The sequence below is a fragment of the Aedes aegypti genome, chromosome 2 (genome assembly GCF_002204515.2).
Source record: "Aedes aegypti strain LVP_AGWG chromosome 2, AaegL5.0 Primary Assembly, whole genome shotgun sequence".
Taxonomy (NCBI): Eukaryota; Metazoa; Arthropoda; class Insecta; order Diptera; family Culicidae; genus Aedes; species Aedes aegypti.
The window spans coordinates 92,623,764-92,640,639 of record NC_035108.1 but is presented as its reverse complement, the minus strand read 5'-3'; the positions used below and the strand labels follow the sequence as shown (position 1 = coordinate 92,640,639).

Below are 16,876 nucleotides of genomic sequence, written 5' to 3'. Positions count from 1 at the left end.
TTAAACTGCTTTTCATGTGTTTCATGATTTCAGTCCTAATTTCATGATCCGTTTAATAAATTCCGCGTATGATTCGGCAATTTTAACAATTTATACATGTGTATTCGAAGAAAACAGACTACGAGCATTTATTACCTGTTGCAAGGTTCCTAAGTGATCAGATATTTATCATTTTCTACAGCCTAATTTAATAATACCTACATTGGGTTGTAACAAAAATTTGATCTTGGGATGTTGATTTGCCTCCTAATCATAGTTTCGACAATAGTCACATGCTTACTATCCCTTATGGCAGTGTTGTTGATTCTATTGTCTATCGCTCATCAGTTTCGCGCCACCCGGCAGGGACTTGGTCCTATGTACCCAATACTCTGCTGTGTCACGCAATACATTCTGTACACTCAAAATAATCCAAACGTCATTGTTACGTGAAAACATACGTGGTTTTTTTCCATCGCACTTTTCACGTAGCTCTTACGTTAATCATAGGTAGCCCAGAATGAACGCATGAACTTTTGAACTTCGTCCATTCCACCAGCGCTACAAGTAAGAGCTACGTGGATTTTCCAGTAGCCTTTACGAAGCGTTTCAATAGGACCTAGATGGTTTTGCATTAAATTTAATTTTAATAAAGATCAATCTTATTTCTAATAGGCTTTGGAAGAAAACTAATTCCCAATTGGAAAATGTAAACAAATCTAAAAGATTGTGATATTTTTATATTCAATCTGAGCATTGTAAATCTTGTTTCCCAAATGTTGTGAGTATGTTCTGTTTTGTTGCAGCCTTTGCGTGCTATAATTGATAGAGGTTATAAATCAGGTGTAAAATATGAAGTAATGCAGGGATTCTTCGGTATTCAAAGCATATTTACCTTAAAATCAATCTAACACAGGGTTTAAAGTTCAGCAGCTTCTGAAGTTCTGCAAAAATCAAGCGGGCGCCATCTTAGGATTTGCGCTCAACACCGAATGTACGTACAATATGCAGATGTCAAAATGAACTTAGGCACCTACGTGAATTTCACGTAAGTGCGATAGGTAACCTCAGTAACAATTACCGATTCACTATTTGATGGTTATGAATGGCTTAGTGATCTTTATCTTAGTCAGGTGAAGTGAAGGCAAAATGAATTTGGAATGATCTACGTGATTTTTCACGTAGCAATGACGTTTGGATTTTTTTGAGTGTAGATGTGTGATACAGTTTGCGGAATATTATGATTTATCACTTCGTTCAGATGGAAAATTCTGTTATGGTACCATATTCACATATCAGATAACTCCCACCTGGAACGATGTAATACATCGGAGACATGTAGATTCAGATGTATACATACGATCTATGCCTAGTTCGGCTCTGATCGACAGGCAATCAGTGTAGGGGCAATGGGGGCAATATGAGCCACCCCGAATTTGACCTCAAAAACAGTGTTTTAATGTCTAGTGTCATTATGATCTGCTAGAGGATGCTTCAAATAGCCACCATGATAAAAACCGTAAGAATATTCGTTTCTTATTATTATTCACAAAAATGTACAAGTTTTTCCTTTGTCATGAAAAGCTTATAATTTTGGCAGTTTTTGATTAAGGCTTTAAGACAATTGTATCTATTATTCTGGTAAATTTTACCAATCCATTGAAACTTCTGATAATACTGAATAATTCGTGCGTGAAATTAGATTTTCCAGTAAACAAAATTTTTGGAATTCTGAATATTATTTAAAAAGTGAAGGGCGGGGCAAAATGAGCCACCCAGATTTAAGTCATAATAAAAGTGTTTTGAACATAAAAAATGCATTGCCAAAATTCACTAGATATTTTTTTACTACATAGTAATCTTGGTGCACCATTACAAATGGAACACTTCGTTAGAAAATAAGTTGAACCAAGTGTTACAATTTAATACTAGAATTACATGGTCTGTCTACTATGTGTTATGTATCTTTCAAAAATAAGGCGCTAGATTTAATATTTTCGAGCAAATTTTATAAAATTTCCTTTCCAATATTGTACAGTTTATGATCAGCTGTTCTCTATATTGTTTTAAATGAAAATCATACAATTGAATGAGGTGGCTCATACTGCCCCGTTGGGTGGCTCATAATGCCCCATTCTTCTTCTTCTTCTTCTTTCTGGCGTTACGTCCCTACTGGGACAGAGCCTGCTTCTCAGCTTAGTGTTCTTATGAGCACTTCCACAGTTATTAACTGAGAGCTTACCATGCCAATGACCATTTTTGCATGCGTAATATCGTGTGGCAGGTACGATGATACTCTATGCCCTGGGAAGTCGAGAAAATTTCCAACCCGAAAAGATCCTCGACCGGTGGGATTCGAACCCACGACCCTCAGCTTGGTCTTGCTGAATAGCTGCGCGTTTACCGCTACGGCTATCTGGGCCCCATAATAATGCCCCATATGGTTGGTGAACACGCAGATAAACAAGGTTTCCAAAAAGGTCCCTAAACAAATTTTCTAGTCAATGTTAACATTAATTATCGACGTAACATGGAAGAACACATGTTGTAGTACAACTCACTTGCATTTAAACGATAGATTTTGCTGTTTTGCTATGCATTTTATGACGTTTTCCTTAGGCGGCCCATATTGCCCCGATCACCCCTATTCAGTTTTTCAACTAGCTTGAAGCGATGAACGTTTCAAGACAAGCTCTCCACTATATCTGCTAGCAATCACCGGTCGTCGATAGACATTTCGGTTCTTTTCTGCTAAAGATAGATCCGATTGTATGCCAAAGACTATGGCTCATGCTTTTCAATACAGCTGGAAAAACAAGAACTACACCCAGCACCAAATAGTACGTAACTATGAGGCGGACCGGAAGGTTTGATGAGCAATCCCCACCATAAGTTTTGTTAATATTGAAAATTTATTTTAGAATCTATACAATTTCGTGCACATCATGCCTATAGATAGTGGAAGAATAAACTGCTGTGAAAAAAATTATAATAGACAAAACTTTATGCAAACCTTATTTTTACATGCAAAATCTTATAAGATTTTAAGATTTTCGTAGAAGCTTAAATATTTTAAATTTTCATGAATATATATAAAACAAAATTTTTGCACGGCTTTCGCGGTGGTGGCTAGTTGAGCCATATTTTATGAGATTTTAAGGTTATCGGGATCCAAATCGGTTTTTAAGCTCAAATGAAGGGTGGCCCATAATGCCCCGTATGACCATACTGCCCCGCCTTCCCCTATTGTTATACATTATCGAATGACAACCATCAAACAAATTTGATTTTGTGTTTAAAATAATTGATTAATCACGAGTTGAAAATGTTGCCCCTTGTGTTTGTCATGACAATTTTAATTGAGATTGTATCCTAATCAGCAAAAGCTGATGATACGAAAAATCATTCTTCAAATTTCAATGAAGAAAGTTGCTGAAAAAACATCTATTTAATGTGACTATGCATCGAATCCAAACCTTGAATTTTCGACAGCACAAATCTAGAGAACCAGACAATCGTTTATGCTGAAAATCGAACTCATTGGTCACTCACTGGTGATGACGAATCGACCAAATTTTCAGCGCGGACGATTGTCATGTTCTCTAGATATGTGCTCTTAAAAATTCGATATTCATTATGAGATGCTAAGTTTGTACTTAACGTATTTTAAACGTTTTTCAAAATTTTCCCTTAGTAATTATCATAGAAACCTACATCATCTTTGGGCCACCTTTAAATCACCACAAAAAATGCTGAACATTTTACAGAACACTATTTTTATAGTAAGAATTTTGCAACTTTTTTGAACTTTGAATCGTCAAATAGGGCGCCCATTGAAAAAACTTACTATCGGAACGGATAGAAACAAAAATAGGTAGGACATTTCGGATGCAAGCACAACTCATTATCGGACGATCACTTAAGACGTTTGTATTCAAAATTTTACTTACGCCGGGGTGCACAAGCTTCCCGCCCTATTCACTAAAAGGAAAACTAGTCCACATCAGCTGAACGCCAATCGCAGAGGTCAAATGTTGATTTCAAACAGTTCAAATGAGCGAACCCTTCTTCCAAGACGAATATTGATTTATAAATAAATGTTACCACATTACCTACTTCAAAAATTACCGTTCAAGTACTATGCTCCAGCAGGCTCAGCAGCATCCAGCAACACTGAATGATGCTGATACCGAAGCATTTGAGTTTTTGAAAATACTTAACCTGCGAAATGCCATACAGTTTAAAAAAAAGTTATGAACTTACGAACAATACTTAACCTTTGATGTGCATGAGTGGCTGTAACCGGTTAGAAATTTAGTCAGATAAGTATCAACCTAATAAACTTTGATGCAGGATAGCCCAAAATGCTGGCGGAAATTTACAATCAATTTTGAGAAGACTTCGTTAAGAAAGTTCGTCGTCCAACTCAGCCCTAATAACCGTCGTACCGGTCGTCATAGGCATCGTCATCGCGCCCAACGGCACCGTAGCGGCCACCGTTTTCCCCGGCGCCACCACCAGCACCAGCACCACCACTACGCATCCGAGATGCTCCACCTCCGTTCTGATCTTCATCCTCGTGCGGGCGGTACTTTTCCTCGTCGTCTTCGTTCTTGACCTGCGCCTGATAGTTGGTGTACTGGGCACTGTAGTCCGGGTAATCTGCAAGAGAGGAAACGAGCATTATTTGGTGTTTAGTAGGGTGGCCCATAATGTTAACCCCGCAAATTTGTTCATTTGGACCCCAGAAACTACTGTGAAAATTTGAGCGGAATTTGTCAACTCTAAGGGGGAGTTAAACCTAAACCCCTCTTAAATGTATAAGGATAACATCGTGTAGTATCTTCTGGGGGTTCGAATGAACAAATTTGGGCGGTCCAACTTAACTGGGCCATCTTAGTATTCAGGGTGAGTATTCAAAAGGAATTGGAAACATGTCAGAGACTTAGATACTACTAAACAGTTTAGGCTACACAACTAATAGCCCTGGAGTCTCAAATACCAGTGAAGGTTGCTTTTGCAATTGTCGTCTGAACGACTGTTAAGCGTCATAAACAACAAGATAAAAGCTTCGTCGTGTTATTATGATCACTAATTGCGCGATTCAAAATCAAGATTTTTTGAAACACTTACCATCCAACGGTTCCTCCTTGATCTTGATTTCCCCATCTCGGAACTCCGGTTTGCGTTCCTTACGCTCCCGATCGCGATCTTTGTCGCGCTTGTCACGTTTCTTCTCCGAACGATCACGTTCGCGATCACGCGATCGGCTACGACTGCGTCTGCGCTTCTTCTCACGGTCACGATCACGATCGGAGCGATCGCGATCACGCTCACGGTCCCGATCGCGATCCTTCTCGCGGCTACGTTCCCGCTCCTTATCCCAACGGTCGTCATAATCGCGCTCGCGACTGTGTCGACGACGGCCACGATCCTTTGAGCGACTTCGTCGACGACGTTCGCGATCACGGGATCGTGAACGACGGCGGTCGAATCCTAAAACAGGGAAACAGGTGAGTTGAAAATATTCTGAAAGAAACCAGATATTCAATAGGTAACTTACGTGGCTCGAATCGATCGCCCCGTCGGTCACGATCCTCTCGCTCGCGCTCCAAGCGGTACCGTTCCCGTTCCCGCTCGTTGTCCTCTCGACCGGAGTGTTTGATGTTGACATCGGCGCCACCTCGGCGAGTTCCGCCCAGTCCTCCACCCAGACGCCGTGGAAGCCAGCCCTTCACTGTCCGGGCGCGCTCCACATCGACCAGCACTCGCTTACCATCGATTTTCTTACCATCGGCATGCTTGTAGGCGGCTATATTTGGGATAGAAACCATTTGCGACGCACAAAGAAAAACATTTCGGACGAAAATGTGTGTCGCAAGCGAAGAATAGTGATAGTAAAATGGTTCTCGATTCAAGTATTCCTATGATGATTAGAAATGAGACGGAAAAACTTCCCTTTTCAATAGACCTTAGAATAAACCTTCATCTCCTAGTTATTCGCTCTAAACAGAATCTGATTCTGATTGAACTGTACTATATTTAATTCCTCAACAAAGTGGAATGCAGCATATAACGAACATGGAATCGACGTTGAACGCCTAGCTATTCTCATCCTAAACTTCTTGACTGATCCTACCATTACCAGAAAACTTTCGTCTCGCTGTCTCAAACCCGTTTTGTATCATACTCGATTGGATTGTAATAATACCTACCAATGCTAAGAACCGGTAATATTACTTACGAAGAAACAACTTACGAATTCTTGGGATAGATTCAATTGCTTAATCTTTGTCATTGATCTATAGGGTTGTGGTGGGTGATGCGTTTTGCAAGGATTCGTGTACTCCAGTTCAAGGTCCGGTATCGTAAATCCCTCTTTTACTTTAAACCTTTTACCTGGTGCGCACAATACTTACGTTCAAATGTTGAGCGCAATCAAATTGATTCGATTATATTAGAAGGAAAATAAATGATACACACTTACTAATGCGTGGGCTCCAAGGCGCGAACTCTTACATTTTAAACATGGTGATTTAAAATATATCGAGAACGGTGTATCCATCTTACTGAAAGTTTTTCACCATCGTTTGTGCTGGCAACGGGTGTACCTACAACCACCCGAGATGTCATTGGAGCGAACTTCCAAGAAAGTACGCCACACTTACGAATTGTTAAATTAAGTCAACTTACGTCGTCACGTTCAATATGTTACCTTTTGAGAGAGACACCCGAAGGCCTTCCATCGCAGGGATCGAATGTACAATGTGGTCAAGAGTTAACGATAGTCAAATAGTTTATCGGGACGATTGTGAAGAAAAATTTTAAAACTAAAATAGTCAAATAGTTTATCGGTACGATTTTTATGAAAATTATAAAACTTTGACAGACGTTCATGTATAAATAATTAGAAGACTGATCCTACCCTATATGCGTCGTACTGAAGTGCTTTTTTTTTGCAAACTATTGGACAATTCGGCATAGAAAAACCTCCCATGCCATGCGGTGTCCAACCAGTTCTTTTATACGTCCTAACAGAGATAGATCTATCTTTTCACTTTATTGTTCTCATGAGCATTTCCACAGTTATTAACATTTTTGAGGAATAGCTTCATGGTATCTTCAGAAAAGTTGTACATTTTAACGAGATGAACAAGTATGCTGAAGACAGTTTTTGTGTAGGGCTATCAAATTTTGAGATGAACAGTTTTGAATTTTTCGTCGGAAATTACACTTTAAATAAACCTTTGTAACTTATAAACTCGTGGTTGGAAAAATAATTTATTCCAATTTTATGTAAAAATTCAAATTATATCTAATGTGTGAAAATTTCTTTTAAATCGGTCCATAAATAACTGAGGTCTGGCTCACCAAAGTTGGTCATTTTGTATAGCAAATCGAAAAAGTTGCATATGTTTTGTCCAATACTGTATATAGTGTGGAAGGTGCAAAGATACTCTATGCCCTAGGAAGCCGGAAAAAATCCAATACGATAAGATTCTCGACCGGTGGGGTTAGGCCCACTTCGTTTGAACTAAATCGGCATAGGAAGATCTGCCATGCCAAAGTGAATGAAAGAGGTGCTCAAATACCTAGTTTTCCCCTTTTACACATAAGATTCGAAGTTCATAATTTTTTTTAATAAAATATTCATTTTCTAAATCGTAAAATTGCTATACTTATCTGGATCTAATGCCACAATTAGAGTAATTTTAGAGCTTTTGCAGAACGCGAACGATGTTAATATTTTGAGCTTTCCGGTTTATGCTAGTTTTCCATTTTGAATAACCAGAAAAGAGGCCAGCTTGGCAACAGATTTAGATACTGAGTAGTCAATACATATAAAAATAAAAAAAAGCAGTCGGGAATACATACGATGTTCATCAACTGCTTATCGTAGCATTAATTCTATAATGTATAATACTTTAGTATACCTGCAGTTTCTGACTAGTTGTCAGCTAAATTCATTTATTTAGTTTAGCCTTTTCTAGGAAGCATGGTTGCTTCTGTCAAAGAATTTTTAGCAAGGATAAACACTCCCGTGCAAAAGCTTGGGTTCACCCTCTAAAAACATACAAAAGTGTTTTGTCCATATCTCTGTGGTTACTCTCTATGGCGCATTTGAAAGGCAATGTGTTTTTCTTACTTTGTAGATATTTTTCCAAAAACATTTTGTGAATTTTGTATACCAAATTTTTACTTTTTTTTTTTTCTATATTTGGTTTCTTGTTTTACAACATTTTTTAGCCAGGTGATACACTTTACAGATCGATATTTGCTCGAATGAAAAAGTTGGCTAACAATTCGTACAAGATACTGTTTTTAGTTTAGTTTTTAGTATAATTACAACTCCTTCCTTGATAACGGCTCTCCAAAGCTCTTGGCGGTGAGCCTCGTACCGTGAGTATGTGAATTTTCAGGTGATCAGGTGATGAAGCTCCGTCACCACACTCGCAATTAGCGTCTTCTATGATATTGTTTCTCTTGAGATGAGCGGCTATACTTGAATGGTTGCTAATTGGTTTGGAAAGAACCACTCTTTGACGATGGTTAAGGTTAGGAATGGTACACAAATTATGTCACGCTAAATTTCAACTTTTTCAACCCCCGCCTTTGTCCTTTGTCACACTTTTTATTGTAAGGGTTGTCACGCTTGGCTCGACCCCCTCCCCCCTTGGAGAGTGACGTAATTTGTGCATGACCCCTTATAAGGAGACCACCACGGATTAGAAGTCACCGCAGCCAGGATAGTATGAAAGAATCTTCCTTTAGAGCCGTTGTTCCAAACTTCCTGCCAAATGCTCACTGCTTTGCGTTCGGAGGGGTAGAAGATGTCGAATGAAGAGAATTGGCATGTTTCCGGGCTACCATGAACAAATGCTGCTTTGGCTTCTCTATATGCGGCTTCGTTGATAGCAATATTATGATGCGCTGGAACCAACATTAGTGTAACGGATTCAACGCTTTCTTCAATGTCTCGAATCAACTTTCTTGTCTGATACCACAATACCAGTTTCGGTTGAAGCTTTTGGTTAGCCAGGCTTGTTAGGCTGCTAAGACCATTGGACAGGATGAGAAATTCTTATCCCTGTCAAGCTTCTATGTAATCTAAGGCTCGACAAATACCTAACAGTTCGGCTTGGAACACCGACACCGTAGGGGGAAGTTTGATTTGGCACAATGCCTCTCCTGTTTGATTAACCACCGCATACCCATATACTGATGAAGATCTAGATCCATCCCTACCCAGTAAGGTCACATTTGGATACCTGGTAGCAATCATATTTTCAGTTTCCGCCGTGCAGCACCGGTGATTATTTTGTAACAGCCTTTGGATTGGCAGGTCAATGGAAACAAGGTTTTGTCTGATTTGTGGTGTGAAATCCATCTCATGTTACTACACACACGCGGAAAAAACGAGTGCGATTTATTTAGTGTTGAAACTGTTTGCCTATCGTACCTACATCGCTTGAAATTTTTTTCATAATTTCACCCATAATTTGTCCATCTTTACCACGCGTGATGAGTTAATTAATTTAATAACCATGCGGATTGGATTACCGAACAGCTCGATATAAGCGTCAATTCCCATTGTATTGTTTATGTAGATTGGAGAATTTTCTCCCAGAGCACGGTTGCTAAATACCATTGCTGAACATTTTGTAGGGATACTTCCAACCCCACTGAAGTCAATCCGTACGTAATATCGGTCACTGCACCTTGGATGATGGAAACACTATCCCCTAGATTTGTCCCTCGTACTATGATGGTCATGTCATCAGCGAATTCAATCTTGACAGGCCCAGGACTACGAGATACCATCATCGAGCTGATTAAAATATTGAAGCAAAGGGGGCTTAACGGAGAACCCTGTGGTAATCCAATCCATATGCTTCTTTCGATGTTTTTGAGACTATCGATTGACCCGATATTATACGTTCAACGAAGAGGCCATAAATGGATTTGACGAGACTTTCAGATATACGAATCTATGACAAAAGGTCAAAAGGACAGAAGATCGAAAGATAAAAGTTCGAAAGGACAAAAGGTCGAAGAACAAAAAAGAAGGGTCAAAAGGACGAAAATATTTTTTCAAAGAAGGAAAAATTTGCCACCAAGCAAATCAGTTACGACCTTTTGTCCTTTCGGCCTTTTGTCTTTCGAATTTTTGTCCATAAACCCAGATATACCTACTCTTCGCAGCTCTTCAATGAGCAATGGAATTTGGAAATTTTCATATTCGCTCAGCACATCCACGCAACATAAAACTACATGTTGGTGGTTGTGGAAAGCAGTGCGGACTTCATTTATTAATATGTGAAGAGCGTCGATAGTACCATTTCCTTTACGAAAACCACATACTTATTCTGGGAACCGCAAGTGTTCTAGGTACCATGCGGTTTTTTTTCCTTTACCATATTTTCGTAAGTTTTACGGAAGCAGGAAGCCAATTCTATCGGGCGGTAAAAAGCTGCTTCTTCAAGTGGTTTGCCTGGTTTCTAAATTGGGATGATTTTGAAAATTTGTCAGCTTCGGGAATGTTTCCACAGTCAAATAAAACGTTGAAGATGTTCAAGAGACATACTTGTCCATTGAATGGCAGATTGTTGAGCACTGAGTAGCGAATTCCATCAATACCGGGAGAGAAATCTTTCCCTTTTTTAAGATCGTGACTAGTGAAGAATCCTCCGCGTAGCGAATGTCTCCCACAATCGTACTCCAATATCTCCATAGGTTGGCTGCAAGTGTAGGCGGGAGCTAGAAGATCCAACAATTGCTCCAATAGGGCACTTTTGATTCATTTCGGCAGTGGCGTTTTTAAAAGCTACCGAGCTCACATTTGGCCACAATGTGCGTCTGGCACTAATTTCCCGCTTTCTTTCCTTAGCCCATCTCCAAAGATGTCTAACCGAAATCTGAGAATCCAATGTATCACAGTGATTTCTCCAAGATTCATTCCTTTTTCTCTTCACTAGCTTCTTAAACTTCAATTCCGCCTCATTGTATCCCTTGTATGCAGCGTATTCCAATGAACGTTTCCACACTCTGAAAGCGTCTCCACATCCAGACGGTCGTCCAGACAGCTGAGGTGGCATTCGAGCATAAAAGGATCGGCATCCGTTACTGCCCGGTTGTCACTCTGGGTGTGAAGAATGCATTTAACAGCGCAAGCTGGGAAGCGATAGCCCACGCACTTAACCGCCTCAAGGTACTGGTGCAGTTATGTAAGCTTCTAGAAAGCTATTTTGATGCTAGGATTCTACTGTATGACACAGAGGAGCTGCAGAAAAGCGTTCGAATTACCGCGGGAGTACCTCAAGGTTCAATCCTGGGCCCGCTGTTATGGAATGCGATGTACGATGACGTACTGAGGCTGTCCCTTCCGACGGGTGTTAAGATTGTTGGCTTCGCCGACGATATCACCCTAGTGGTCTATGGTGAATCGATGGAGGAAGTAGAGTTGACCGCAGCGCATTCTATCTTCATAGTTGAGAAATGGATTAAGTCTAGGCGCTATCCATACTAAGGTATGCAGGACCAACCTGGTCAAAAGCGCTTAGAACGAGCAGAAACCTAAAGCGGTTGGAAAGCACGTACAGGATAATGTGCTTAAGAGTAGCAAGTGCATACCGGACGGTATCTAAAGAGGCCGTGTGCATCATAGCCGGGATGACGCCCATCGGGCTCATCATCAAGGAAGATGTTCAATGCTTCAATCAACGAGGTACCAGAGGAGTCCGCGACACGTGTAAAGAGGAAATGCTCAGAAGCTGGCAACAGGAATGGGATAACTCCACTAAGGGTAGATACCAAATGTGTAAGATTGGTATGAAAGAAATCATGGGGAAGTGAACTTCCACCTCACGCAGTTTCTATCAGTACATGGTCTGGGGGTGTTTTTCAGGGGTGGAGTAGGAAACCTCGTGAAAATCGACGGAATAATGACAGCAGATTCCTACATTAACATGTTGCGGGAAAATCTGGAGGTTTCGCTGATCCAGACGGGCCTTGAAGAGAAATTCATATTTCTCTAGAACAACGACCCGAAGCATACTTCCAAGAAGACCATGTCTTTCTTCCGGTCTGGTCGGATTAAACCGCTGGAATGGCCTCCACAAAGCCCAGACCTCAACCCCATTGAGAATTTGTGGGCGATTCTCGATGCCAGGGTTGACAAAACTGGTGTTACCAACAAAAATAATTATTTTGAAGCCTTGGAGCGCGCCTGGGAAGAACTAGATCCAAAACACCTACAAAACTTGGTGAAAAGGATGCGGAAGCGCCTCCAGCAAGTCCTTAAGGTCAAAGGAGGACACATTAACTATTGAATTGCTTTTTTATTATTATTAAATAATCTTTTCTGGGGCCATGAAGGAAGTGGGCACTTTTTTGTCACTATTTTTTTTTTTTTCAATACAAATTGATTTTCATTTTCTTTGAGTAAAACTCTTTTTATTATCAAATTTTCGTAAGTGCAACTTTAAAAAAATATCAAAAATAAAATATCAAAAAAGATTTAAGTGTGTTAACTATAATTTGAACCAAATCAATGAGAGAAATTCGAATACTGGTAAGGTGGGCACTTTATTTATCAGTGTAAAGTTGCCACGATATAAACTTGTTACCATAAGCATAAAACGAGCTCACCAGATTTTAACCCTTTAACGCTCATGAAGCATCTTTACTTTTCGACGAATCCAACATAAACTAATTCAGTTTTATATTGTAACATTGGAACTGGAATAAGATTATGAACGATCAAAACTTTTTTTACGATTTCGATAACTTCAGACAATTTACAACAACTTTTGTGCTAGCAAATGTTGTTTATAGCATTTTTTTTTTTCAATCCAAAACATTGAAAGAAGTTGTAGGCGGGAAGGAATTACTTTAATTTGTACGATTCACTCAAATTGAATATAATCGCATGAATACTGAAATAAGATGGATCTTCGAGTTGTAAAGCGGTGCGGCCCTTTCTCCTCTTACTCCGTTTTACAATGATCACCGAATGATAAACAGGCTAAACACATTACCAGGAACGCAGATATGTCTACATCCAAGTGATAACAATCAGCATTAAAAAATACTAAAATACTTTATGTTCATTTCAAGCCAATTAAGAAGACCTAACCTTAAAAAAGACTTTTAATTTTTGACATCCTTCCAGTGCTTAGCTACAGGTAACTATTGCGTACATTTTAGAATAAGTTTCCTAGCCTTGGAATAAAGGTCAGAAACTGTCAAACTAGGAAGAGTCAAGTTAGCCAAAGTGTTTTATTTCAAGTAAAGAAGGTTTATGAGTAAGGTCTGCTATGGCAGGTGTCAACCTTAGAAACCTAAGTCCGCCTTGTACATATAATTAAAATATTTCATGTATGTAGAGGTATGTTCTACATTAGAGTAGGAAATGGTGTAGAAAAACATACAGTCATCTCTTCATAACTCGATATTGAAAGGACCATCGAGTCAGGAATGTATCGAGATACAGAACACAAAACCAGTGCAACTGCTATCCAAGGGATAATCGAGTTAGACATGAAAAACAACTTTACTATCAATTTTTTGTGAAACTATTTGTCACTGTAGACTATCGATAAGTGACAAAAGTTTCGATATCGATTAGTAAACAAAAGATATCAGTAAATTAAACTTTTCTCGAAAACAAACTAAATTAACTACCGTTACCTCTATGACCACATCATCCAGTACTTCTTACTTCAACCGCAAATGATCAAATTCCGTATCTTTCAAGAACACGTTGCCGGCATTACTTCTCGCTTTTTGTATGATTGGCACTGTCGTATATCGTTTTATACCATATCGCTAGAAACCTGTCTTACCACGCTCATACAAACCTAACACCACCCCACGCGGAAGCGGCCACATTCCAGACACACCACCAAATCCCATCTTTTGCCGTTTGAATGGCAGCCCTGGGGTAGAATAAACCCGGTCCCAAGCAAAACATACTACCATCTTCATGAATCTAAAATGGAACCACTAAGGGAAACGATTGTTTGTTTTAGTAGATACACCTGAAGGTTTTCTAGTAGCGTGTCAAAATGCAACCTGCCGGAGATGGAGATTGGTAAGGTGGCTGGTTCAACAGGTTGCCCATTATGCTAGGTTCTCGTTTACGAAATAGAAAGTGAGGCTTTCATCATCAAGTGATAGGCCGTTGGCCACCTCCAGCTATCGTCTACGACAACTGTCGTTGGTCTAAGGCAGGGAACTGCAGTAGCAGGAAGAACGAGAACGAAAAAATGAAGTTCGTTAGATAACTCGTTAGCTTCAATTGTTCAAATTCTCGGAAAGGAATCTAGAGATTTTTGGGAGGGCATATTTTGAAACCTAACTGGAAGTCATTTTTGAATGAGCTGAGAATTCTACGGTTCTAAATGTTCGAGAACGAGGTAACAGTGATAATCAATTGGCTTTAAATCGTCACTTGCGTCTACCTCTTCGAAGAAACTTTCTCTGGAATTAGATGATTCAAGCGAAGGCAATACTTACAGTGCATGTCCCTTTCATGTTCATACTCAATAAAAGCGTATCCTCGGGGCTTTCCGGTTTCCTTATCGTGAATGATAATGATTTTTACGATTTTACCATATGTCTCGAATTCTCGACGCAGTTTAGATTCCGATGTGTCGTAATTCTGAAAAAAAAACACATGAATGTTGTCTATAAATTTGTTAAGCGGAATTACGTTGAAAATAAAGACTTTTCAGATTTGCATTTCAATAGATTGTTTCTAAAATGAGACCCGTTACCAACCCTGCAATATATTTTCGAAAGTTATACTCACAATTCTGGCAACGAAGAGCGTCTTGAACGGATCTTGGGTAGCTTCGGCAAGCTGATTCGGATCCCAGGTGGCAATCTCTCGTTCGAGCTTGTAGGCTACCTGTTCCGCCCGCTCCCGGCGTCGTCTTTCAATCCGTTCTTCCCGGGTCTCAACCCGGGTCGGTGGCGGAGTATCCTTTGGGTCCTGAAAAAAAAAAATCAAAACACCGTATTTTTACCATCTTTTTCCCTATAAACACAATAAACATGATTCAATCAATGCATTTACCTCAAAAAGGTCCAGAAACGCCCCAACGCCGGCATAGCCTTGGGATTTTTTCTCGTGCGGAAGTTTGTCCGGAGGAGGCAGAAATGGAATCGGATCGCGTGGGGCAAACAATGCCAGCAAATTCGGCGGCAAATATTGCGTCATTTCGGCAGGAAAATATCACTTTCCGACGGTACCGAGCGTACACTACACGATGCGGGCACTGAACGGGACAAATTTAGCACATTTTCCACGGTTTTTCACAAAAAATCTAGACGCCCGATGAAAATTTGCAATTTTCTGTGATGCGTCAAAATGAAGAATGAGCGGACGGTTTCGGTTTCCGCAGCGTTCCGTAGTAGGTACGAAACTGTCAAACTGCTTTTGAGAGATGTGCTCAACTGTGGTAGGCATCTGTCAACGTTCTAAGAAATTTCTACACAGAGCTTGAGCTTGTCCTAATATTCAAAATTAGTGTTTAAAATCCTTACTTTTTGATTGATTTACCATTCGGTTGCTAGAACGATCATTTTTCATATTTTTCTACTTTACACGGAGAACCGAAACAACTCAAATTTAAAATAAAAAGTACTCAAAATGAAGTACTTTTACAACACTACTGTTTTGAATATTATTTCATACTGACTTTTAAATACATTTAACTCAAACTGGAGGTACATTCGAAACTACTTAGTTTTGAGTTATTTGATAGTTGTTGTCTCTGAAAGCGTTCAATTTTTATTTTGTTTTGCTTCGCATTCTGCAAAAGCAAGTATTGATCCAGTACTTGGTTTTGGATGAAAATTTATTTGTGCATCATAATAAGTTTGGTCGTCGGTAGAATGCAGGCGCGGTCCGGGTAAGTCATTTTTGAAAGTTTTCGAATTTAATTTCTAATATAATCACATCTTATATTTTCAACAGATGCGTAAAAACTTAGCTGCCACCCTGGGACGTAAGGATTATTAAGGGATCCGTGGTTGTAAAGGTTTGTTATTTCATTTTATCTACGCCATGAGATATTTAACCTCAATCTTTCCTAACATTACAGTCTCCTAACGATGATCGTAGTGGACGTAGGAATGTCCTGCCGGTAAACCCAAAACAACGAGAGCATTGCTCGGAAACGGAAGACCGGGAGCAGATTGCCAGCATTCATTAAATGAAAATTGTTCATATTTTGTATGGTTTATTTAAGATCAAAAAAAATGTAGTTAGTGAAGTTGTGTATATGTTTTGGAAATAATTAAAAACAAAGAAATTACCTATTTCATTATTTAAAAAATCAGCTTCAAGACAACTCTCAGTATTGGGTACTTTTGATCCAAAATACAGTTATTGCAATACAGTTAAAATCATTCAATTCAATGTATTAGTGGAATGACTCAGAATTGAGTACTTTACAAACAACTCAATTTTGAATCATTCCACTTAGCTGTCAAGATGAGTGAAAAAGACTTAATTTTGAGTTGTTTCGCTTCTCCGTGTGTAATAATAAAAAACATCCGTGAATGAAAAAAAAATCCAGTAAAACTCATTCATGTTCTAAATCGAAATTTTTAACAGTACACGGAGACGGAATTCAACTCAATTTTGGGTTGTTTCAACGCAATTCCGTAGTTGAGCCCAATAACTCAATTTTGGCTAAATTTCCAAGGTCCCCACTAGGTAGTTTGGCTTTAATTCCATTAGAAAAATATACTCAATTTTGGGTTGATTTAACGCAAAATTGAGTTCTTTCGACTCAAACATAAGAAAAGTTGCATTTACCCAAATTTGGCTTATTGGGCCAAAGTACCCCCATTGGGTAGATGCAGCTCTCTCTATTTTTGACAACAT

The 16,876-nt window shown here is 39.3% G+C and overlaps 1 protein-coding gene and 1 long non-coding RNA gene across 2 annotated transcripts; one reads left to right on the top strand and one right to left on the bottom strand.

Moving 5' to 3' along the window:
- Positions 1–3,889: 3,889 nt before the first annotated feature.
- LOC5574704 (U1 small nuclear ribonucleoprotein 70 kDa) lies at positions 3,890–15,375 on the bottom strand. Its single transcript, XM_021841537.1, has 6 exons — positions 15,059–15,375; positions 14,792–14,974; positions 14,497–14,641; positions 5,543–5,791; positions 5,113–5,475; positions 3,890–4,641 (listed from the first exon to the last, which is right to left on the bottom strand). The coding sequence occupies exons 1-6, from the start codon at positions 15,200–15,202 to the stop codon at positions 4,412–4,414; spliced, it is 1,314 nt and encodes a 437-aa protein (XP_021697229.1). The 5' UTR covers positions 15,203–15,375; the 3' UTR covers positions 3,890–4,411.
- A 568-nt stretch (positions 15,376–15,943) lies between these two features.
- Positions 15,944–16,294, top strand: LOC110677275. The gene is made up of 2 exons (XR_002501078.1): positions 15,944–16,025; positions 16,089–16,294. It is a non-coding gene; the product is annotated as an uncharacterized LOC110677275 (long non-coding RNA).
- The last annotated feature ends 582 nt before the right edge of the window (positions 16,295–16,876 follow it).

Coding starts and splice junctions, on each gene's coding strand:
- LOC5574704 (XM_021841537.1), bottom strand. CDS start 15,202: ATGACGCAATATTTGCCGCCGAATTTGCTGGCATTGTTTGCCCCACGC. Junction 14,975..15,058: donor CGTTTCTGGACCTTTTTGAG/GTAAATGCATTG, acceptor TTTTTTTTTCAG/GACCCAAAGGATACTCCGCC. Junction 4,642..5,112: donor CAAGGAGGAACCGTTGGATG/GTAAGTGTTTCA, acceptor CCTCTCTTGCAG/ATTACCCGGACTACAGTGCC.